We start from the raw sequence: 26,976 nt of genomic DNA, 5'->3' as shown, positions 1-26,976 counted from the left end.
ACTACATGCTCGCATCACACAGAATATTACAGATTTATGTGGCAAACTGATCAGTTGTTTCTTTTGTATCTAACGCAAAGATAATAAAACCAATTCCAGCAAAGAGGTAAAAGAAAATGTGGGACACTATGGAATTATTATCTGTATGGTCACCATAAATAGTTCTGGGGCTAACACTTGGACAAAATTCAATAAGTTAAAATACAGCCATCATCCCAGTTCCTCAAACTCATGAACATTGACGTTGACTGTTGATATTGTAGCACAGACACAGTCCCTTTGACTGTCCAGAGATGTTACTAAACCCACCCAAAGATGTAAACAACCATGCATGAGCAGTGCCTATTAGATGGAGGAGGCCCGACAGCCGATCAGTTCCAGACATTCCACCAGGAAGGAAATACATGGCTCGTGCTGTCTGTAGTTCAACCATGCCTAGACAGTCAATACCACAGTTTGATCATGTTTGCATTGTTACTTTGTGCCAGGAAGGGCTCTCAACAAGGGAAATGTCCAGGGGTCTTGGAGTGAACCAAAGTGATGTTGTTCGGACATGGAGGAGATACAGAGAGACAGGAACTGTGGATGACATTCCTCGCTCAGGCTGCCCAAGGGCTATTACTGCAGTGGGTGACAGCTACCAAATGATTATGGCTCTGAGGAACCCTGACAGCAATGCCACCATGTTGAATAATGCTTTTCAGGCAGCCACAGGACGTCATGTTACGACTCAAACACTGTGCAATAGGCTGCATGATGTGCAGCATTCACTCCCAACATCTATGGCGAAGTCCATCATTGCAACCACGACACCATGCAGAACAGTACAGATGGGCCCAACAACATACTGAATGGACCGCTCAGGATTGGCATCACCTTCTCTTCACCGACGAGTGTTGCATATGCCTTTAACCAGTCAATCACTGGAGACGTGTTTGGAGGCAGCCCAGTCAGTCTGAACACCTTAGACACACTGTCCAGCAAGTGCAGCAAGGTGGAGGTTCCCTGCTGAGTTTGGGTGACATTATGTGGGGCTGGTGAACGCTGCTGGTGGTCATGGAAGGTGCTGTAATGACTGTACGATACATGAATGGCATCCTCTGACTGATAGCGCAACCATATTGGCAGCATATTGGTAAGGCATTCATCTTCCAGGACAACAAATTGCTGTATGTTGGTATAACATGCAATGTGTAGTTTTCATAAGCAATAAAAAGGGCAGAAATGATGTTTATCTTGATCTCTATTCCAATTTTCTGTACAGGTTCCAGAACTCTCGGAACCGAAGTGATGCAAAACTTTTTTTGATGTTTGTAATTCCTAAATTAAATTATAAAAAATAAAACTGAACGAATTCCTAAATAAATATATCTAATGTTCTGTTCTCTCTCTCTGTTCATGCTTGTATGACATTGCACTTCATAACATCATTACATCGCAAGTCAAAGCCAACACCTGATACAGTATGTTCAAGCAACCCAAAGCAACACGTATACATGCACAGCTACACTGTCCTGGGCAGCTCCATATTCTTACCTCAGCAGTGTAGTTTCTTTACCCCTTCCATTATTGCACTATTTTCCAGTATTGGAGAGCGTTAGAAATCATTTTAGTGATTTATGTGCCAAACACTGTGCTGAGAGGTGACAAAGTAGTGAGAAGTGGCACAGACCCAATGTGTTTCACTATTGATGTTTGGTCAATTGTCATGAAATCACTAGATTTAAACAAATACCGAAGCCTTGTTGACAATAAAAGTTGAACACAACCAAAACAAGAGTAAAGAGAGAAAATGAATTCAAAAATAAAATTCCAAATATCAATTTGGTGAAAAATCCTAAGATATTTATGACTTAACACACCACCATTTCTGCCATATGCTTCCATGGTGTTGTTGCAAGTCTTTTAACGTTACCTATCCATTATCTACAAGTTCAGCATCTCTGTTCTTAGTCTAGCAGAGTCCGGCAAGTAGCTTGCTCAGTCCATCTGCAATCAAATTGTGTGGCTACAAGTCCTGTCCAACTCAATTTCATTTTTGTTAGCATTATCAAATTAATCTTCCACTGAAGTCTGTTCCCTGAGCCATTGGTATGTTTTTTCTTATCTTATAGTAATTCCCAATGTGTATCTCCTTATTGCTCGATGGACCACCCTCGAGCGTTTGAAAGGTTTTTTAATTTAATGGCCATGTGCCACTGCTTTATGACAAAACTGGTAACAAACACTGATTGTAAACTTTAATTTCAAACATGTCACAATTTTTAATGTATTTAGGAGCAAAATACAAAACAGGGACTCAGTCCTTTCTGTTTGTCTTCAGCTCTCCATCCAGCTGTAGTCAAGAAGTGATCTGAATAGGAAACCTAAACTGTTCTACGGCTCAGCTGTCAACTTGCACCATTTTCTATTACATGTTTTGTAGGTCTACTTCTAAACTTACTGTATTAAGTTTTTTCATTAGTTATTGAACTCTACCTGCACTACACATTAACAGTGATCCTGTACTATCTTGTGTCTATTTTTTTAGTTACAAACTAGTCTGCAATGCTTCAATGGATGTGGCACTACAATCCTGCAGACAAAGAGAACATTGCAGTTGAAAACAGACAACTTGAAAAGTGGAGAGGAGATGAAGTGAAGCTATTATGGTCAAATGTAGACTATAACAAATACTGCATTCCAGAAATGATCACTGGTCTTGAAAATGTGCTTGTGTTAACTCTGATACAGATCATTTTTAAAAGGTTTGTTCTGTATCTTTGCTAACTTACCCTAACTGCAGTAGACCGTTCTCATACATGAAATGTGAATGTTGATTGTGAAAGAACTTTTCAGCAATAATATTTGGCATACAAGGTGAGAGAAGTGACTGAACAGTTCTTGATCAACAGAGGGAATCTAGTGTCTGTACTCAATCTTGCAAAGGAGAAGGTGCAGGATAGGGTTCACTGATTTGGCTGAAGTTTTTTGAGTAGTAGCATGTGGATGTCCCTTACAGGTGCCTAAAATATAAAAGGATATTTCTCTCATACTGTCATGCCCTTGATCAATATGAAGAAAGTCAATGATTTTGCTGATGCTCGTCCAAAATGGAAATTCCTGTTATTAAAAATAACATAGTTGCATTCAACAGCTATGAAACATACGAAGGGTTTCAGGGTGCAATGGGCTGCTATGAACAGCTGATGAAGAGAACATTACAACAATGGGCAATAGCAATGCAAGGAGAGGGAAAAAATTTAACAGTGGGAATCAAACCAGAGAGAGAGAGAGAGAGAGAGAGAGAGAGAGAGAGAGAGAGAGAGAGAGAGAGAGAGACCAACCACATACCTCTTCATAATGATCTTGTTTGTTAGGTTCAGTGTATAATGTCATATCTCCGTTATTTACTATGAAATTATCATTCATAATTTCAGTAACCTGCTTTGCAATTGCTTAACCCCTAGCTATTTCTACAGGACTCACATAGACAGAAAGATTGTTGGTGATCACACCTTTTTCTTCATAAATTGAGAAAGTGTCATGAAAAGTTGTAGTTTTGATGTTTCCACCCATAACATCACTGGTAGAAGATTCTTGTTGGGTTTCCATTTTCCATTAAAATAATAACTTTTTATGAAAATCACTGCAAACACAACGCAAGACAGCATTCATAACTGTAGAGACCATTACAAAAATGTCAGGCAACAGATACAGCAATGACAAACTATACGGGATTTGAAACAGCTGCCAGAGCCATGTGCTCTGACCCATAGAAAAGAAACAAACAGGAAGGGTAAAGTGAGGATATGACAACAGAATATTGCTACTGAAGGACAGTTGAAATCACAAACCATCAGAAATGTATCATTTAAAATAATTATTCTTTAAATATATTAATTAATTAAAGTAATAATAACTAAATTTAATATATCAAACAAGGAAACTTCAGGTCAGAATATCAACAATGTAGAAAAAGATGGATTGCTACTTATTGTAAAGGTGAAACATTGTGTTGCAGACAGGTACAATTAAAAGACACTTACACATAAGCTTTCAGACACCATCTTCATCAGAAAAAGATGAAGGGTATAGGTGAAAGTATAGTGCAAGTATACTGTTGCATTTAAAGCATTAATTTTTAACAATGAAAACTCCACGCTGGAATATCAACAATATAACGAAAGGACAGAATGCTATTTACTGTAAAGATGATGCGTTAAGTTGCAAACAGGCATAACTACATGACATTTACACATTAGCTTTCAACAACAGTCTTTGTCTGAAAAGTAAACACACACACACACACACACACACACACACACACACACACACACACACACACACATTCATTCACACAAGTAGGCACACCTGATGCCCACATCTTGACTGCCATCCGTGGCAGCTCCTGCCAGAATGCAACTGTCACGTAGAAGAGAGAAGCAGCAGTCTGGAGGGGGCAGGGAAAGGGATGTGAAGGAGATAGCAGTGTACATGTGGGAGGAGAGATAAGCCTGTCTGGCAGGCCATGCAGGGGACTAGGCTAGTGGCAAGTGTTGCTTTGGGAGGCTGTGAGGCAGGGAGTTGGGTGGAAACATGGAGCAAAAAGGGAGAGAAGTGGGGAATGGGAAAGATGGGTGGGTGTGTTGGCAGAGGGTGCCAAACAAAGAGGTTGGGAGACAAGAATAGGGATGAGGTGACAGAATAGAGGAGGTGAAAACTGTTAGATGGAGGGTGTGGGAACGGTATGTTGCCACAGGGTTAGGTCGGAATAACTTCAGGTGCAGAGAATATGTTGTAAGGATACTCCCATCTGTGCTCTTCAGAAAAGCTGGTGGTGGAGGGGAGGATCCAGATAGCTTGGGTTGTGAAGCAGCCATGAAACTCAAGCACGTTATGTTCAGCTGTGTGTTGCGCCACAGAGAGCTCTACTTTGCTCTCGGCCACAATTTGGCGGTGGCCATTCATCCTGGCGGACAGCTGGTTGGCAACTACAACAATATAAAAAGCTCTGCAACAATCACAGCAGAGCTCATATATGATGGTGGCTGCTGTCACAGCAAGGCAGCCTCTGAAGGGATATGATAAGCCTGTGACAGGACTACAATAGGAAGTGCTGGGTGAGGGACTGGGCAGCTCTTGCACCTGTGCCTCCCACAGGGATGTGATTGGGATTGAGAGTGGTACAGGAATGGACTATAATGCTGAGGAGGTTGGGTGTGTGATGGAACACTACTTTCAATGAGGTTTGAAGTATCTTGGGTTGAATGTCCCTCATCAATCATTAATTTTATATACATATATAAATGAACTGTTTAATCATATTTACATTTTACAATTAATAGATTAACATTGTGAGGTCCTTTGATATAGTTTATGTTGATATCCGCCTCTCCCATCTACCCACCCCCAAAGCACAAAATATAGTAGTCCCCTTACTGTTATTTGAGAGGAATAGGCAATGTGCCATTACAAGATTTCACCATCTTCCTTCATATTCAGACTCATCCATGATAATGCAAGGCATAAACACAAATGATACACCACAACAAAGAAACAAAAAGAAACACAGACTAATGCAGGATAAAATTCCAGTTCGAATAAATGATTATATTACTTACAAGATTCAACTAGTTTCCAAAGAAAAAAGAAGATAAAACATCAAAGTCTCCTCCTCCACCCCCCCCCAACCCACCCCCCCCAATCCTCCTCTCACAGTCAGAGCCTTTTCATCACACATGGTATTTGTATAATGTGGTAGAAACAGAAGCAGCATGTTTCTTTGCTTTGGTAAGTCTGTACATGTTATCTGTCTTTATTGGAGATGGCACCTCTCTTTTCTTCATCAAATAAGTACAAAAAGAGATCATGTTTCTTTCAAGCACAGGTTAGTACTTGATTCACAAAGAGGCTTAACATACCTGCTTTTAAAAACATGATCCACTTTCTTCTTAACAGTACCCAGTCTTTAGGGAATCCACAAGCAAATCTGTTTTTAATGAAGTGTGGTAAATCTGGAATAGAAGCCAAAATGGAAATGTCAATGAATGTTTTTCAGATATTTTTATATAAAAAACCTGATTAATGTACTAATGGCAAAAATTCTGACTATTTCTTTCACTGAAATCAAACATATCGGGTTATTACAAATTAAAAACAGTATAAGTTGTGGGAATACAACACTTTCGCATGAAAAGCTTAAAGCAAACAGAAAAAAGGCAAATAAGAATATCACAAAAAGAGCTTACCAGTTAGACTAGTTTAGTTCAGAGCTAGGTACCATCAGTTTGATTAAAAGTTGCTAACAAGGGGCTCTTGAGGCTTGGGGCAGTCAGGGCAGGAATACTCACATTAGTTGGTTGGTTGGATTTCATCACAATTTCAAGGGTTACATGGTGCTTTTGTGCCTGAAGAATTCTCTCATAGATTTTACAGATGTGAGGCAGCAGAGGGAGTGGGGCTGAAGGGGGGGGGGGGGTGAGGGGGAGTCAGGAGCTTCCAGGATTATTAACTGGCTTTCCTTGTTTTAAGATTGCTATTACCCATGTCTGCTTCCAGATGTTAATGTGTTGGTTGAAGATGAAGCAATTTACAACGAGTTCAAGCACCCATTGTTATATTTTAGCTCCAAAACACTTAATTTGTTGTACTAGAATATCATATAAGTCTTTGAGCCTTCTTCACTTTGCTCCTGTTAAGCGCCCTGTTTGGCTCTTCTGTACTGAAGGAGTTCCAAGTATTAGTATTTCTTCTTCTTCTTCTTCTTCTTCATTGTTCCTATATATTTTGAAGTATAATTTGGAGGATTTCAGTCTAGGTGTGCTGTTTTCCAGGAGAGCCTGGCTATTTGGCTGGCAGTGGTAGGAACATCCTCCTGTAGAGTATGAAGTGTTGCAGTTGAGATATCTCAAAGATTCAATTGCTCTTCCCATTTACAGTTCTTCCATTGCCTTTCTAATACAACTTGCTGTTTTGGCAATCTGTACTGAGTTGATTAACAGTTACCTAGTACTACCTGTATGCACAAAGTGGTTAGCTTTAAATAGTTATACATATCTTTATAGCTTGTGTTCCATTTCTCATGATAAACCCTTGAGCTAATTGCACCTACAGCCTCTTGGAATGGACTGTCTTAGAACTTTTTTGCTGGTGTTATTTCAGTACTATTTTATCTATTATGCTATGGAACATCTTCTGGTTTGCTTTCTGGATTTTATACCTGCGTGAAAATCTGACATTTGCAGATGAACATGTACATTACTTGAAAAATATTTTTCCTGTTTTGGTTGTTTGATATAGATGTGCAACATATTTTATGCTCCAAGTTGTAATCTCTTCAACATCTCGGATTTTTAAATGACACAGGGAGTTTGACACTGTCAATACGTTGTAAGTGGTTTGTTTCAATCCACTGAATAATGACCTCCCCATTGTTATAATCTTCGGAGTGGCCCCTTAAGTTTCTGTAACTGCTCAATCCAGAACTAATGGCAGACAAAATTAACTGAATGTTAAGTCGTTGATGTTGTTACCAGAGAAATACATACCTGCTTCATTTTCAATAATATCTTAAGTAAATCTTCCAGAGATCTGCAAAAGGTATGACCCTACAAGCCATCAAGTTTCTATTCTGATAGGTTCTTGAGGACAGAGTTATCTCTATACATTCCCATTTTATAAATTCCATACAACACTGTTTAATGTATACATGATTATTTCTAGCTGTTATGAAAAGAATGTTGGGTGGGGGGCTATGCTCAGTGCCTACATTTGAGGCTCTGACGTAAATGTTCAGCTGGAATTTTCAATGGTCATAGAATGAGAAATTCCACGTTTGTGCAGGATTAGAAAATACAAGACAAAAGTACTTTTCTGAAACTCTTCAGCTGATACTGCACTGACAGTGGTGACTTACTACTGTATACTCTATTCTAGAAAAGTATACACGGCAGACTATTTCAATTTCTTTTCCTTTGCCAACTGCTGAAACAGGAACAATCGGATTGACAAATTCACACAAATAGATTATGTATCTACAGTGTTTGCTCAATTATGAAGATAAAATAGGAGAAGGCAAAGAAAACATGGACCACAGCGTACATATTTACTTTGTGCTACACTTTGTTCATCATACGACCAAACTTGATGCAAACAAATACAAACGCGATGATTAGTCTGCAGCCATAGAACATGTACACTGGTGTTCTTACTCTCTTGGAAGCAGGTCCTACTTATGTATTAGATATCCTATTGCTAGGTTACTGTAAATGAAACTTCAAAATCTTCTGTTGTATTAACTGCCATCAACATACAAGGATGGCTTGAAAAGTTCTTGGAACGGAACAGAAAAAAGTACTTATATCACCAAAACTATTTTTATTTTTCAATGTACTCTCCTTGTAGATTAATGCACTTGGTCCAACAATGTTCCAGTGCCTTGATCCCCTCTCAAAAATGAGTTTCCTCAGGCCTGCAAAATAGATGTCAACTCTGGCTATCAGTTCTTCATTTGAAGTGAAACTTCGTGCTCCAAGAAAAATTTTCACTTTTGGGAAGACATGGAAGTCTGATGAAGCAATATCAGGTGAATAAGGCAGGTGTGGCAACAATTCATACCTCAGTTCATGTGATTTTGCCCTGGCAACGGCACGTGTGCGGGCGCGCATTGTATTGATGGAAGATGACTTTCCCTTACTAAACCTAGCCTTTTTTGCAAAACTTTTATTGCAATTTGCCCAGGAGGTTAGCATAGTATTCTCCAGTAATTGTTTGCCCAGTGGGTAGATAACCTACAAACAGAATTCCCCTTCCCGGTGAAGCGATAGTCTTTGCTTTCTTTGCTGGTGGAGAATCAACGTGTTTTCACTGCTTTGACTGCTGTTTTGTCTCTGGGGTATAGTAGTGCACCAGAGTTCCATCTGTGGTCACAAACCGGTGCAAGAAATCTTTTTCATTTCTGCTAAAACAGGCCAAACATTCTCCCAATATGTCCATTCTCATGCATTTTTGAACCAGCATCAAGAGTCGCGGCACACATCTTGCAGATAATTTTTTCATTTCTAATTATTCAATTAAAATGTGATACACCCTTTCAGATGACATTTGGCAAGGACGAGCAATTTCACACACTTTCAATCGGCGATATTCGATGACCATTTTGTGCACTTTTGGAATGATTTCTGGAGTAGTGACACATCTTGGATGACCACTGCGCAGATCATCATCTAAGCTCTCCTGACAAAATTTAAATTCATTTGTCCACAGTTTAATATAAAGGAGCAGAGGCTGCCCCCCACCCACCTTCCTGCCCCCCACCATGTATTCTGGAAATCACCATGAATGTTGTTTCCTTTCATACCTTTCTTTATGAAATACTTAATCACTACTTAAATCTTGATTTTTTTCTATCTTCACAAATCACTACGTGGAAACAACAACAAAGCCACATCACTGCCACAGCTCTCTTCCAAAAGCACTGATGTGGCATGTGTTTACATGCAACAGTACAATGAATATCATGTAAACAACTCGGGCTAGCGGTGACCTCTCGTAATGATTCTGAGAAATTTGCATGCACGCCACCCTCATATTTCTTAAATACAACTCAGCTCTGTAGTTTTTATTGCAAAAATTGTGTACCACCACAGTCTCTGTACACACTAGTTGTACTCTAATTGTTGTGCTGTTAATACACACATCAAAAAAAGTTTTGCATCACCTTGGTTCTGAGAGTTATGGAACCAGCACCGAAAATTGGAATAGAGATCAACATAAACATCATTTCCACCCTTTTTATTGCTCATGAAAACCACACGTTGCTTGTTGTATCATCATACAGCGAGACCTTCAGAGGTGGTGGTCCTGACTGCTGTACACATTGGTACCTCTAACACCCAGTAGCACGTCCTCTTGCATATGCATGCCTGTATTCGTCATTGCATACTATCCACACGTTCATCAAGGCACTGTTGGTCCATATTGTACCTCTCCTCAACAGCAATTCGGCACAGATCCCTCAGAGTAGTTGGTGGGTCATGTTGTCCATAAATCCCGTGTCTTGTTCAATAGGGTTCATGTCTGAAGAACATGCTGACCACTCTAGTCAAGCAGTGTCATTATCCTGAAGGAAGTCATTCACAAGATGTGCACAATAGGGGCGTAAATTGTCATCCATGAAGATGAATTCCTTGCCAATAAGCTGCTAATATGGTTGCACTGTGGGTCGGAGGATGGCATTCACGTATCATACAGTCATTATGGCGTCTTCCATGACCACCAGCGGAGTACGTCGGCCACACATAATGCCACCCCAAAAGTTCAGGGACCTCCACCTTGATGGACAGTATGTCTAAGGCATTCAACCTGATCGGATTGCCTCAAAACAGGCCTTCAATAGTTGTCTCGCTGAAAGCATATGCAACACTCAATAGTGAAAAGAATGTAATGACAATCCTGAGAGGTCCATTCGGCATGCTGTACCGCGATGCATGGTGTCATGGTTGCAAAAATGGACCTTGCCATGGACGTTGAGACTGAAGTTGCACATCATGCAGCCTATGGCGCACAGTTTTAGTCGTAACATGACATCCTGTGGGTGCAAGAAAGGCATTATTCGACATGGTGGTGTTGCTGTCAGGGTTCCTCCAAGCCATAAACCGTAGGTAGCGGTCATCCACTGCAGGAGTAGCCCCTGGGTGGCCTGAGCGAGGCATGTCATTGACAATTATCTCTGTATCTTCTCCACGTTCGATCAACATCACTGTGGTTCATTCCAAGATGCCTGGACACTTCCCTTGTTGAGAGCCCTTCTTGCCACACAGTAACAATTTGGATGTGATCGAACCGTGCTATTGACTGTCTAGGTATGGCTGAACTACAAACAACACGAGTCGTGTACGTCATTCCTGGTGGAATGATTGGAACTGATGGGCTGTCGGACCCCCTCCATTTAATAGGTGCTGCTCATGCACAGTTGTTTACATCTTTGAGCAGATTTAGTGACATCTCTGAATAGTGAAGGGACTGTGTCTGTAGTACAATATCCACAGTCAACATCTATCTTCAGGAGTTCTGGCAACCGGGCTGATGCAAAACTTTTTTTGATGTTTGTATATACAGCGAAAATTGCTCATGCAATTTCCTGCTCCATACTAAACTAGACAAACAGAACACCTTTAAAAAGTGGCCAAAAACTGGTCGTTCTTAACACTTTTCACAAGTTCAGAGAGGAAATTGGCTTTGAAGTTTTCTGAAGGATTTTATTTAGAGAAGTTAAGGCATATTTGTGAATGAACTGCATGGCTGAATTGCTAGCCTTAAAGAATTGTGGCTGGATGTTGTATTCATCACTGGTTTGAAGCTTGCTCTAGTCTTTCTCTTTTCACTGACCCCCCCCCCCCCCCCCCCCAATTCAATTTGATTACATAGATTAATTAAATACAGAATTCTCCTAGATCATTTAAATATAAAATTCATCAAATGTATGCTATTTAACACTCATCTAATCATCATTTCCCTTCTTTTCTTCTTGTTTCTAACCACACATATTCCAGTTTTCATTGCAAATATAAAACTGTAATTATCGATATTTTGCGTAAAACTTGCTATTAAAGAGTGTTTAAATTAAGAACACACTAAAAATAAATTTTTGGGACAAAAATGAAAAATCAAATTCTCTTTATTGGGACTAAATCCACCATTTTACATTACACATGTGATCTCAACAAGCCAGAGTGATAAGCTTTGTTAGAAATATGGAAAACAACAGTTTCCATGACACTGTGCATATCATACAACTGCTGCATTATTATAGCTGCCACCATACCACTGCAATCTAAACAGAATTGAGTTAAAGCTTATTTTTTGAGAAATAACATGAAATTTAAGCTCCCAGATGTACTGGAATAAATGTACGAAGCTTTGTCATATGTCAATGTTGAATGCTAGCAGGATGCAGAAAAGCATGCACAAAAAATGGAGGAAAATAGTGATGCTTGAATGGCTTCATGGTTTCTCTTGTTGAATGCCTTGTTATCAACATAGCTAATAACAGTTCCTAAACTGTACACTATTTTAACTATATGGTGAAATCCCTGCAATACAGTATTACATTACACATAGCTGGTGCAGAAAAATTGCCCTGTGTTTAAGTTGTACATCACTATGTTAGCTACTGTCAACATTATGTTATGTTTTCCATATTGTCTTGTAAGAAGCATACTGTCAGAGTTTTGCTGTGTATTATTTCATTCTATTCAAAAATTAAATGACACTCAAAGCCATATTTTTTGTCTGCTCATCTGTTTTTACATCATAACTGCCAATGTTCACATCACTACTGTTTAGTTGGGCCAGCTAACTGGCCAGTGCTGTCCAAGTTTAATGTGCTGGTAAAACTGTTGTCCTGTATTATCGTTGAGTCAGTGTGCGAGTGATACATCATAAAACACACCTTCAAGATATTAGAATGGCAGGTACTTAACCAAATCAGTGCCACCCTCAAAGTGAAGTCTATCTCACAACAAGCAGGCTTTCATGCTGGCAAATCATGCAGCAGTCAAATCTCGAATCTAACCCAGCACATCGAGGATGATTTTGAGAGTTGTGAGATTAGTGAAGTCGCTTTTGTTGATCTAACAGCTGCATATCACACTGTGAACCATAGGAAACTGTTAAAGGTCTCCCCCAAGGCAGTGTGCATGCTCCAGCACTGTACAATATCTACACAAATGCTCAGCCACTACCAGCGAGTACTAGGCTCTTCATCTATGATTATAAACCAGCAGTAGCTGTTCAGTGGATAACCTTTAAATAAGTAGAGGGAAAACTGTCTTTAACAATGGATGAACTCTCCAAGTACTATGATGACAACCACCTGAAGCCCAATCCCAGTAAAACTCAAGTGAGTATCTTCCACTTATGAAACAGCAAAGCGCAGCAAAAGGTAAACATCACATTATGAGGAGCAACTGAAACATTGCCCAACACCAGTCTATCTAGCTGTCACACTGGAAAGGGCTCTAACGTACAGATAGCAGTGTCTAAATGTGCAACAGGAAGTCTTTGCTCGCAATGGGATACTTAAGAAGCTGATTGGCAGCAGCTGGTGAACCAACCTGCCTGCACCTCCCAAGGGCTTCTGCACTTGTGCTCTGTGTATCAGCTGTCGAGTATGTTGCTCCTGTGTGGAAGGCTTCAGCTCATGCTGAGCAAGTCGATATTGTGGTCAATGATACTGCAAGGATCATCTCAGGATGCTTGAAGCCAACAACAGTGCTTAAATTGTATCCGATTGTTGGAATAGCCCCACCCAACATCTGGAGGGCCGCTGCTGCAGACAATGAGAGAACACAGCAGGAAATGACCACCGACATCCTATGTATGGTCATCAGGCAGCAAGATCATGCTTTAAATTTTGCAAGAGTTTCATTCCTAGGACTGTGCCACTGGAGGAAGCACCAGAGGCAATTCATCTTGCAACATGGAAGAGCTCACTGCCTGTAGTGGTATCATCAAAAGAAGAACTAGCTCCTGGTGCAAACCTACAATATCCTGTATGGAGGTCCCTCAACCAACTAAGAGTGGGCCTCCTCTGATGCAAGACCAACCTGAAGAAATGGGGAACCCTTCCAGTGAGCGCAGACACCTCTTGAAACTGCAGTGCTGAAGAAGATCCAAGCCTCCTCCTGGGCAAACTGTGCACAGTACAGGATATTTAGGAAGGAAATGACAAAGCTATCACAGCTGTGGTTTTTTGGAAATGCTCACCGGACATGGCAATGAATGAATGAGCATAAAACACATACTTCTTATTGTACTTCACTGTACTCGAGACAGCTTGGCTTCCACTGCATGTGAAATGCAATCCCACGAGATTCTAGCACGTATGGAAGTATATATAATGTAATGTTTACATCAGGTTTATTCATATGATATTCAGAGACTCCTATCATGAAGTACTGGTCCCACCATCAACAGAGCTATTAATTCAAATGTTATTGTTGAGTCCCAGTTTACATCTTTTGTGAGTCAGGACGATAGAGAGGGTGGGGGGAGGAGGAACGAGAGACACACAGAGAATTTACACATTTGTAAAGTGGAATCTGTGATTTGATTTCATTAAAAGAGCTTTGTGTTGCAGTTTTATCCATGAACCTAAGAATGCGTTGCATAGGTTGGAGAAACCACAGAAAGCCAATCTCCATCAGAATTACACAAACCATTTGTGTTTGACACATAATCATATGCTAATGTCACGTGTGCATAATCTGGTTTGAAGACTGGTTATTTTCAGGTGTCACATACATGTTTGTCATTGGCAAATCCCACCCAATATCTAGTACAGAGGGGCCTGACAATCATGTCATATCGCTGAAACCAGTAGCCTATAAAATAAATTGGAGATAAAATTCCAGCCGACTGGGTTTTCGATATTTTTTTACATACATATGGGGTGTTGTCGTAAAATTCTGCAAAGCAGAAATGCAGGCACACAAACTGCTCAAATCATGTCCAGCTGTCACCCAGAAAGTGTTAAACAATATAATGTTAAATTTTTATCAACATTCCACATCTGAAGTTGATTAAAGCTGATCACAGTTATTAATTATAAAATGATGAAACTTTGTCAAAGCATTTGTACTTAATAATAAATTAAGAGATTTGCTGCATCAGCTGTGGAAATGTAAACAGAGTATATTACACTCTTTCGTTTTTGTAAAATGTTTCATTATGGCCCACAGTTTGCTAACTGTACTAGTCATTTATGAAACACTATTACAAAACAACATATTTCCATCACTACAATTCAAATAAGGAAACAATAATATGCCCATTACAGTAATGAAAATCCCAGAGTCATTTTCCCTGTATTTTAGTTATTGCTCTTACAAGGTGTAATGTGATGATATTGCTTAAGGGCATACTATTACCAAGTGATGGCCAGTCCGTCACCAGTGGAGGTATTGCACAATGCCCATGCATGTGCCCCGCAAACAGAGTAGTCTCTACGAACAGTGGTAGCCAAGTTTCGCAGCGGCAGTCAGTTTGTGTGGGACAGGTGGCTACTGTTTATGGCACTTGCTTGCAGTGATCACCTTACACACACACAAAATGCCATGAAAGACACTACTTTTAGACCAGTCTTTGCAGGTGTAGGAACAGGTGTACATTTAAACTGGTGATATAGTAACACAGACCTGCTTATCAGTATTATGACTTGCATCCAAATATCCAATACAAGTAACACCATGCAACAGCCTTCCTCAAAGTGTAACAGACATTCCATAGCCCGCTGCTGCTGCTACTACTACTACTACTACTATTCTTGTATCATACTGGAAGAGGCAAACAACATCATTAACCAAAGTTCATTATCCTTCTGCCTAGAAGTGAACAACAGCTTATAACATAGACACAAACATAGAAACAACCAACATACTGATATAAGCAGCTGCTGATGGCAAGTATGAACACAATATGAAATCAAGTGTCTGCTGCAATTTGCTTATAAAGAGAAAGGCTCCAGTATATTATGCGGCAGATGCCACGGCATGTGCGCAAGTCACACGGTCCACTGCAGATGGCCTCTGGTGGCCAGTCCACGCAGATGCCATTGATGGAATATACAAAGTATAGCGTGCCAGGGGCCTGGTGCCACAGCATGTGCCCAAGTACCATATCCAGAGTTCTAGCAGCCCTCCTCCATGGGGAGAGAGCATTCCAATGATGTGGACATGAGGGCAACTCTCAAAATATCCACGGCCTCTGTGACAGACACCATAAACGATGAGTGTGGCATGGAAGGAGATTAAGGGCTGGAATCAGTGAGTACAGGTGCCAAAATGGTACGGCTGCGGACACGTGTGGCGTCTGCTCCCCTGTGAAGTCCCATAAGAGAGGAACGGTAACACAGGTATCGGTTGCATCTCAATGTCCAGTTCTCGACACGATGGAACTGTGCCTACGGTGAAGGTGCTGGCATCTCATTTGGGGGCACCAGTGTCAAAGGGCCTGAAGGCACAGGTCCTGCTGGCACCAATGGCAGTAAAGCACTGTGGAAAGGCCCCACAGCAGGCATCAGGGCAGCTGGACCCTGCAGAAAAAGCAGGAGGTATCAACCTCCACATGGAGGGTGGGTTCACCCCTACACCAGGGATGCTCTATGAGGCTAGGACAGATGCTGATGGCAGAGGCAGCAGGTACTGTTAAGCAGTACTGGTAGTGGTGCCACACCGTCAGCCTGCCACTGGTGTGCACAATATAGTGGCAGTGGCTTCGGCAGCTGTGGACCATGGCCAGAATCCTTTTTGGTCTGTGGCCAAACACCAAAGCCCAGTCCGTGGAGCCAGTAGTATAGCACAGAGAGAGCTGTGCCTTCGGGCTTTGGCTGAGTGGCATGAGCAGATGCAATAGGGTGCATTCCTGGCAACCACGGACCATCTCGGTTGGAATCCAATCCCTGTAGGAACTTGACAAGCATCTCAAGGTCTTGTCTATGTAGGAGGCCACCATGAGGTACTTTTTCATTTGTACATTGAAATGTGTGGACAAGACATCCCATCTCACCATTACACCACACTGTGGACTATCACCTGTCAAGCACTTTCGAGACAGCCTGAATCATAGCTGCGGCTGATGTCTGAGGGCAATGAATAACGTATGGAAATTTATAAAAAGCATGGACAATCAAAAACCTGGAAAAATTTAGGATGGGTCTCATGAAATCAATATGGACACATTCTCACATACTCTGCAGCACAGACAACAAAGAGAGTGTCACTCACAGTACTGTCTATTGTGTAGCATCAAGATGTACAATGTCAGCATCGATTCCCCGTCAAAACACAATAACCTGGTACCCAAGAACCCTCAATGTCCCCGATGTAGGAGCTGAAGCACATTCTGCTGTATGCCAGCCAGAATCACAACCGTAGACAACAACTCATCTATAACTAAGACAGAATCATCAAACACTGAAAGGTTATGACATAAGGCAAAAGAGTTACGTAAAGAATCAGAAGTCGTACCCAGAGGCCTGTCCGGCCAGCTGTGCTGAATGAGGTGAACAACTTGATGCAAGACCGTATCAGCAGTGCCAACAGCTGCAATCCAGGAGCCTGTAATAGGACATCCTTTCACTGTACATTGCACCTCAACATGAAAGTGAAAACAAAGGAGTTCACCCTAGTAAAAAATAGGATCTAGACCCCGTAGAAGGCAAAACAGCGCATCGGTGTCAGTTTGTTGCACAGTAGGCCAAAAATGAATTTCATACTCTTAGTGACTCAGAAACGAGACCCACCACTGGAGGCAATGTGCTGCTTTGTTGGGCAACAAAGCAGAAGGGTTAAACAATCAAACCGAGGACTTGTTGTCAGTGAAGAGGAAGAACTTAGACCCATACAACACAATATGAAACTTTTTGAGTGCATAGAGTGCAAGTGCTTCCTTCTCAACTCAGGAGTTGCACTGCTGAGAGAAGTTGAATATTTATGGCAAATTAGCTATCGGACATTCGGAACCATCCTCACCTTGAAGTGTAAGAAGTCTGTGATGGAGGTGTCCATAGCCAAAATGTCATCGTAGCGCATATTGTATTCTGCCACTGCACCTCAACTCCATGCCACGGTCTAGGTCACAAATGTCAGTTTGTTACCAATTATCATCACAATTCCTTTGTCAATTGTATGGTCCTTGGCACCATCATTCAGTTGGCTCTCGAAACAGAGATTCCAACTGTAATGTAGATTTCAAAAGCTTGAACACACGCTCCCACGTCGGTGTCCACTGATAATAAAGGTTCTTGTGAAGAGAGTCAAGAATTCAGAACACACAGAGTCTAACTGCCAGTACGGAACATGTTGGGGAACAAGGTACACCTTACGTGAAATGGAAAAATCAAAGGTACTGAAAGCATCTAGACCAAACAAATGTGCAGTACCAGCACCCACTACCAAAAATCGAGGAACAAATCACAGACAATACATAGTGGGAGCCATAAATAGCCCAAAAGTGGAATGTACTGCTCATTTTAGGTTGCCAAATGTCAAGTAACTGGAGACACAATTAACGTCCACCTTCATCTCCACAGGAGGGGGCTAGGAATCATACACAGACACTAGATGCCCTTTTTTCCTTCACTTGTTGTCAAGTCAGAAAGTGCTTAAGGAAAATGGCCTTACCATGTTGCAAAAAAAAAAAAAAAAAAAAAAAGTGCAAGATAGGAGAACAAGGTGCTGCCATTGCTGTGGTGGTGGTCGTTTGGCATGTCACTGCGCAGTGTGGCATGGAGGCTGCATTTGTACAGCTGTCACATCATCCTCCCTGAGAACTGACCAGCACCCAACAACCAGGAACAGGAGCCACCACAGCGATGTCACACCGAGTCTCAATCTGATAACTAGCAGCACACGATACGTAGGTTGGAACTTAAACAGTGGCAACACTGCTGTGGAATCACTATGCAATGGAATCTATTATTGTCACCAATAGCACACGTTGTTGACATACCTACCTTACCACCAACCAAACGGACTCGCCTGTACCACGTCACCGGCATGCGCACAATCAAGAGAAACACAGTCACTTCTGAGTGAGCAGTCTAATGTAACGGTGCCACTATGTTTTTGAAACAGGAACAATGGAGTTGGCTCAAGATTGAATGTGCCAGAGGTTGTACAGTACGAAAGTGTCATCAAGGTCCTCAAGAGGCATGTGGGGAATCGGCATTTCCATAGAGAACAGTGGCACATTGGGTACAAGCCTTCAATGCAGGTCGGTAAACTGTGGCAGACATGCATCGGGCAGGTCGTCCTAGCATCTCTGAAGAAGAAGTGCATGCTGTTGCAATGTTAGTGGACAGTGATTGGTGCCATATGATTCATGAGCTCGCCCATGAAACCGGATTAGCACATACGACTGTGCTTTGCATCCTGAAGGAACGCCTTTGCATGTGAAAAATTGCAGCATGATGGGTTCAACATGACTTGATGGAAATGCAGAAATGGATGCATTGAGACACAGCTCAGATGCACTTGGAGCACTATGAGTGTGAAGGAGAGGCCTTTTTACACCATATCATAACACTGGATGAGACATGGGCCACATCGTATGAGCCGAAAATGAAACAACAATCCAGTGAATGGTATCATTATAGGTCACATCGAAAGTTGAAAGTGCATCAGAGCCCAGTATGGTGAAAGTTATAGTGATTCTTGTGTACAACTGTGATGGTGTTAGCGTAATGCATTATGTTATTCCATGGCAGACCGTCAATGCACAGCATTACTGTTCATTTTTGAAGCATCTCCTGTGACTAGCTTTGTGGAAGAAGCGGCGACACTTTCTGGCCAACCCACCCATCATTTTGCAAGACAATGTATGGGAACATACGGCAAAAGCTGTGGCTGCTCTGTTCGGTCGATGGGACTGGGAAGTACTGTACGATCCACCATACTTCCTGGACTTAAGGCTTTGTTGTTGTATCCACGGACCCAACCAACCAACTCGTGCACGTGCGTCCTGACCGTGACATCACTGGCCACATTTCCTGTCTCAGCCGTCAACATCTCATGGCGTTACCGCCGGCGGAAGAGGTCGCGCCATGGCTGAGCTCGGGTCCACAGCGCCCTCTGCCTTTTGCATATAAGGAGGAGCACTGGCCCCGAGACGGACAGTATAGTGTTGATTGTCTATTGATAGCCTTTCGTGGAGTTTATAGCGGAGCCATTGCAGTGTGATATTTGCTATTGTATTCGACTAGGCTCAGTACACAGATTACTCTTGAATAGTACTTGGACTTGTATTGCTGGTGCACATTCCGTCAGAAATAAAGATAAGTTATCTCTTCATTCTAGCTGGCGCAATTCTTGTCATTAATTATTTTTTGGCCACCAGACATAGCTACATCCTGGTCACTAGTCACACTTTATACAATTTGTGGTGGCTGCCCCAAAAGTACCGCTGAGGACCTTGGGTTTGGGAGCTGACACAAAACTTGTGACTTTGATTTGATTCCAAAGATGAAGGAACCACTTTGTGGCATTCACTTCAGAACTGTTCCAGAGTATGACAGGCAGTAGACCACACCATTCACACCATCAGCAGAACATGCTCTGCTAATGGTATACTATGCCTTCCACATCCCTGGCAACGGGTTCTACACAATGCTGGTGACTGTTTGAAGGACAGTGACAGGTGCTAACATGTAACTCTTTTGTATCAGTTGTGAATAAATAGTTGCCACCATTTAAGTTCCAACCCTTGTACCTTGAAAGATTGAACAATATTTAATACTTCACTCAAAGATGGGATTTCAGGTTGTAGTGCGCACTGACGCACCTCCTTTTCATGAGGCAACCAAATGATTGTGCCATTATCCATAGAACCGGCATAGGAATCGTGATGAGAATTGGTAACAAACTGACATTTGTGAATTAGACCGTGGTGTGGAGTTCTGCCACCTCAGCCCTGTAGGACTGGGGGGCAATGTCAGGACTCTACACGCAATGAAACATGTACATTTAATGGTGATAATTTGACAACTTAAACACTTCATCAAATCAAAGTGATGCAAATTCCTTGAGTGTGGCTAACTGTTAGGTGCATCCATTGGTGCTCTTCATTTTGAGAAATATGGGTGGTGCTCTTTCTTTGTCACACATTAAAAATTCCAATTTATCCAGAATTTTTTGTATTTTAAATCTTTCAGGACTGCTTAGTAGAAGAAATTCACATTTTTCACTGAAAAGAACATTGGAGGGTGTGATTTTCATTAAATTTAACAATGGCGAGTCCAGGTGAGAATACCAACAACAATGAAAAGGATACATTGCTACTCAATGTGTCATCTTTATGGTGAGTAACACTCTTACACCTTTCATTAAAATCAGCGTTTAAGTTGTAAAAGTGAATTACCATTTACTGTGGATGTTTTGTTGGCATACTACTATATACTGAGTCCAGCATGTATTGTACAATGTAGTGTTCTGTAATGTATATAACAGCCGGCAAGTTTTGTGTTGCAATCATTCTCTTAGAAAACTTTTGTCGTGGAGGAAATAATCTTCCTGCAGATGTTTTCTGACTCATTACATAGCCAACATATCTCTATTGTTGCCAATGTATAATACTGCTTGTAGTCCTGTCAAGTCATAGTACAAGTTGATAGTGTGGCATCACAGTCCAAATGGGTGGAGGGGATAAACAAACAGTTGTAATGTTTGCATTTACAATGTTAAGACTTGGCCTACACATGAAAAAAGAAATGAGACATAATAATAAACCCAAGCCATGTTTCAGCGAACACTCTATTAACTTTTGGCAGCCACTGTAATGTGAATTTTTAGTTCAGTGACTACTGTAAGAAATTTCTGATAATGGTCATCAATAGGTATTTGCTTATAAGACTAATAGAGTGTGTTTCAAATCTTGAAATAGTCACAAACATAATGCAAGTAAATTGCTAGTAGGTGGAAAAAATGCGGAAAGAAAAATGAAATATTGCTGTCACTGTTGCAATACCAGCCATTGATATTCTAAGTAGGATTTCATGAATAACAATTCATGAAATCCTACTTAACATGCACAAAAAAGGAAAGGACAAATGGCTTTCACTGCAATTATAAAGCAAAATTTTCTCTCCACATCTTTTCCACATACTAGTAAATTACTTGCACTCTGGTGGTGACCATTTCAAGATTTAAAACATGCTCCATTGATTTTGTGAGCAAATACCCATTTATCACCATTACAAGAAATTCCTTGTTGTCATTGAACTTAAAATTCACATTACACGGCTGCCAAAAGTTAAGAGAGTGACTGCAGAAATACTGCTCACATTTATTATTACATATCATTTCTTTCCACATATGTAGGCAAACACTAACATCGTAAATGCAAACATTACAACTATTTGTTTAAACCCCATGCCCCCATGGACTGTGATGCTACACTATCAACTTGTACTATGACTAAACAGCATTACAAGCAATATCACACATCACCAACAACAGAAATCTACTGGTTATTTAGTTGGTCAGGGAACATCTACAGAAAGATTGTTCATTCATGACAAAAGTTTTCTAAGACAATAAATGCAACACAGAACTTGCCACCCATAATATCCTTTATAGAACAGTGCATTATACAATACATGTAGGACTTGGTATATAGTAGCATGGCAACAAACCAAGATCATCACACTCACATCATGACATCCATAGCAAATGGTAATTCAGTTTTACAAATGAAACACTCAATTTAATGAAAAGGATAAGAGTGCTACTCACCATAAAGATAACATATTGAGTAGCAATCTGTCCTTTTCATAACTGCTGATATCGCAACTTGGACTCTCCTTTGTTTAATGAAATGTACATCCTCCAATGGCTGTTCTGTAGAAAATTGTGAAACTTTGTATTAACTCCTGCATCTGTACATCATTCCTTTCCTGTTCCAGTTAGTGCCCACTGCTTCACTCGTGTAGACTGTATGGCCTGCAGAGATCAAATTTTTATGTTGTTCACAAATTGCAACAGCTTGTACACTTTTCACACTAATTAAGGCCTCATAAGCGTGGCCTTTTCTGAATGTATTTCTGCCCAAAAAGCAATTCTGGTAGCTAGAGTCCAAAGTTTTCATTTATTTATATTTCTATAGCATTTATTTATATTTCTATAGCAACTTTCATTCCCTAACAAATATTTCTTTATATCTAACCAAAAAGTGAAATACCAATTTTCGTAAATTTAGCTTTAATATATTTTTAATGTAATGAAATATTTTCTTAAAAATGTTTGCCCCAATTGTCTGAATTTTCAGAAACACTGAAACCTATATTATTATTATTATTATTATTATTATTACTATTATTATTATTTCTAACTGAGAAGTCAAATACCAATTGTTATAGATAAAGCCTTAAAAATCCTTTAGCAGTTCTTCAGTAATTATTTAATTTTCAAAAACTTTTCACCCACTATTATACCCCCTTAGTTGTTGAATTTACAAAAATGCTGAAACACATATTTTTATTTCCTGAAAGAAACCAAATACCACTTTTCGCAGTTCTAGCTTCAAAATTACCTTCACAGCAACATATTTTCAAAAAGCCTTTTATCCCCAGTTTCACCCCCTTAGGAGTGGAATTTCAAACAATCCCTTCTTAAATGATGCCTACAGTGTAAAATCCACACCCTCTCCAAACTTCAAGTTTCTGTCCTTAGCAGTTTGGGTAGGCAATGATAAATCGGTGAATCTGTCTGACCTTATTTCATCCCCTTATGGGCTTAATTTCCAAAAACGTGAAACATGTATTTTTAATCCCTAACCAAAAAACCAAACACCAAATTTCAAAGATTTACCTTTAAAAATGCTATTGCAATGAAATATTTTCATAAATGTCCCCCCCCCCCCTTCCCCCCGTATTTCACCGCCTTAGGGGCTGAATTTCCAAACACAGTGATTTGCATATCTTTTATTTCTAACAGAGAAACTTAATAAAAATTTTCGTGCATTTAGCTTCAAAAACACTTGTACAGTGAAATATTTCCAGAAAAACTTTCATCCCCTGTTTCACCCTATAGGGGTTGAATTTCCAAATACAGCTAAACACTATTTTAAAATTTCCAACTAAGAAGCCAAATTTAAATATTCACAGATCTAGCTTTGAAAATTCTTTCATAATAAAATATGTCCATAAAAAATATCATCTGCTTTTTCACCCCATAGAGGTTCAATTTCCGAAAACACTGAAACAAATATTTCTTTTATTTGTACCCGAGAAGTCAAAATGCCAATGTTCATAGATGTAGCTTTAAAAATACTTCAATAGTTTCTTAGTAATGATACACTTTCAATGAAAGTTTCACATACTATTTCACCCCCACAGGGTTAATTTTCCAAAAATGATGAAACATTTCTTTGTTTCTGACCATGAAACGAAATACCAATTTTTGTAGGCCTACCTTCAAAACTGACTTATAGTGACATTTCAAAAAGAAAACTCTTCATCCCCCATTTCACCCCTTTTACAGTTGGAATATCGAAAAATTCCTTCTTAAACAATTCCTACAGTATAAGATCCATACTTTTTTCAAATTTAAGATAATTATCCTTAGCGGTTTGGGGCAATGAGGAGTCAGCAATGACGTTGCCTTTTATACACACAGATTGAGATAAAATGTACCAACTGCATTTATAAGCCATTCACATTCTAAATAGTAGAAAATGTGCCCCTTGGAACAATTCAAACAGATTCAGTTTGTACCAAATATTTAGAAAATAAACTATTTTCTCCATAACAGTGTAATAAAAATATGGTAGGACATACCACAGTCTTCATCAATGAAATTTTTCAATTTGCATAAAGAATTTCGACTGGCCACAGTATGGGAATCCATTCATTTTATTATTGGTTCAGTCTGAACAATACCACTCCTATAAAGATAAAGAAGATAAACAACAAAATGGTTCCAGAATGAGATTTTCACTCTGCAGCGGAGTGTGCGCTGATATGAAACTTCCTGGCAGATTAAAACTGTGTGCCCGACCGAGACTCGAACTCGGGACCTTTGCCTTTCGCGGGCAAGTGCTCTACCAACTGAGCTACCGAAGCTTGGGTAAAATATTCCGGAGGTAAAATAGTCCCCCATTCGGATCTCCGGGCGGGGACTACTCAAGAGGATGTCGTTATCAGGAGAAAGAAAACTGGCGTTCTACGGATCGGAGCGTGGAATGTCAGATCCCTTAATCGGGCAGGTAGGTTAGAAAATTTAAAAAGGGAAATGGATAGGTTGAAGTTAGATATAGTGGGAATTAGTGAAGTTCGGTGGCAGGAGGAACAAGACTTCTGGTCAGGTGACTACAGGGTTATAAACACAAAATCAAATAGGGGTAATGCAGGAGTAGGTTTAATAATGAATAGGAAAATAGGAATGCGGGTAAGCTACTACAAACAGCATAGTGAACGCATTATTGTGGCGAAGATAGATACGAAGCCCATGCCTACTACAGTAGTACAAGTTTATATGCCAACTAGCTCTGCAGATGACGAAGAAATTGAAGAAATGTATGATGAAATAAAAGAAATTATTCAGATTGTGAAGGGAGACGAAAATTTAATAGTCATGGGTGACTGGAATTCGAGTGTAGGAAAAGGGAGAGAAGGAAACATAGTAGGTGAATATGGATTGGGGGACAGAAATGAAAGAGGAAGCCGCCTGGTCGAATTTTGCACAGAGCACAACATAATCATAACTAACACTTGGTTTAAGAATCATGAAAGAAGGTTGTATACATGGAAGAACCCTGGAGATACTAAAAGGTATCAGATAGATTATATAATGGTAAGACAGAGATTTAGGAACCAGGTTTTAAATTGTAAGACATTTCCAGGGGCAGATGTGGACTCTGACCACAATCTATTGGTTATGACCTGTAGATTAAAACTGAAGAAACTGCAAAAAGGTGGGAATTTAAGGAGATGGGACCTGGATAAACTAGAAGAACCAGAGGTTGTACAGAGATTCAGGGAGAGCATAAGGGAGCAATTGACAGGAATGGGGGAAAGAAATACAGTAGAAGAAGAATGGGTAGCTTTGAGGGATGAAGTAGTGAAGGCAGCAGAGGATCAAGTAGGTAAAAAGACGAGAGCTGGTAGAAATCCTTGGGTAACAGAAGAAATATTGAATTTAATTGATGAAAGGAGAAAATATAAAAATGCAGTAAGTGAAACAGGTAAAAAGGAATACAAACGTCTCAAAAATGAGATCGACAGAAAGTGCAAAATGGCTAAGCAGGGATGGCTAGAGGACAAATGTAAGGATGTAGAGGCCTATCTCACTAGGGGTAAGATAGATACCGCCTACAGGAAAATTAAAGAGACCTTTGGAGATAAGAGAACGACTTGTATGAATATCAAGAGCTCAGATGGAAACCCAGTTCTAAGCAAAGAAGGGAAAGCAGAAAGGTGGAAGGAGTATATAGAGGGTCTATACAAGGGCGATGTACTTGAGGACAATATTATGGAAGTGGAAGAGGATGTAGATGAAGATGAAATGGGAGATATGATACTGCGTGAAGAGTTTGACAGAGCACTGAAAGACCTGAGTCGAAACAAAGCCCCCGGAGTAGACAATATTCCATTGGAACTACTGACGGCCGTGGGAGAGCCAGTCCTGACAAAACTCTACCATCTGGTGAGGAAGATGTATGAGACAAGCGAAATACCCTCAGACTTCAAGAAGAATATAATAATTCCAATCCCAAAGAAAGCAGGTGTTGACAGATGTGAAAATTACCGAACTATCAGCTTAATAAGTCACAGCTGCAAAATACTAACACGAATTCTTTACAGACGAATGGAAAAACTAGTAGAAGCCAACCTTGGGGAAGATCAGTTTGGATTCCGTAGAAACACTGGAACACGTGAGGCAATACTGACCTTACGACTTATCTTAGAAGAAAGATTAAGGAAAGGCAAACCTACGTTTCTAGCATTTGTAGACTTAGAGAAAGCTTTTGACAATGTTGACTGGAATACTCTCTTTCAAATTCTAAAGGTGGCAGGGGTAAAATACAGGGAGCGAAAGGCTATTTACAATTTGTACAGAAACCAGATGGCAGTTATAAGAGTCGAGGGACATGAAAGGGAAGCAGTGGTTGGGAAGGGAGTAAGACAGGGTTGTAGCCTCTCCCCGATGTTGTTCAATCTGTATATTGAGCAAGCAGTAATGGAAACAAAAGAAAAATTCGGAGTAGGTATTAAAATCCATGGAGAAGAAATAAAAACTTTGAGGTTCGCCGATGACATTGTAATTCTGTCAGAGACAGCAAAGGACTTGGAAGAGCAGTTGAATGGACTGGACAGTGTCTTGAAAGGAGGATATAAGATGTACATCAACAAAAGCAAAACAAGGATAATGGAATGTAGTCTAATTAAGTCGGGTGATGCTGAGGGAATTAGATTAGGGAATGAGGCACTTAAAGTAGTGA

At 40.3% G+C, this 26,976-nt stretch overlaps 1 protein-coding gene across 1 annotated transcript in view; it reads right to left on the bottom strand.

Annotated features, from left to right (window-relative positions):
- LOC124553205 overlaps nt 1–26,976 on the bottom strand; it is a 226,247-nt gene that overhangs the window by 72,261 nt on the left and 127,010 nt on the right. The window contains exons 4-5 of the mRNA XM_047127098.1: nt 24,314–24,420; nt 5,904–5,996 (exon numbers count right to left, since the gene is read on the bottom strand). Coding sequence (XP_046983054.1) covers nt 5,904–5,996; nt 24,314–24,383 — 163 coding nt within the window. The 5' untranslated portion in view covers nt 24,384–24,420. The remainder of the gene's footprint in view (nt 1–5,903; nt 5,997–24,313; nt 24,421–26,976) is intronic.

The sequence above is a fragment of the Schistocerca americana genome, chromosome 11 (assembly GCF_021461395.2).
Source record: "Schistocerca americana isolate TAMUIC-IGC-003095 chromosome 11, iqSchAmer2.1, whole genome shotgun sequence".
In the NCBI taxonomy this organism is placed as follows: domain Eukaryota; kingdom Metazoa; phylum Arthropoda; class Insecta; order Orthoptera; family Acrididae; genus Schistocerca; species Schistocerca americana.
The sequence above is the reverse complement of the archived record's forward strand: the minus strand, read 5'-3'. Positions and strand labels throughout refer to the sequence as shown.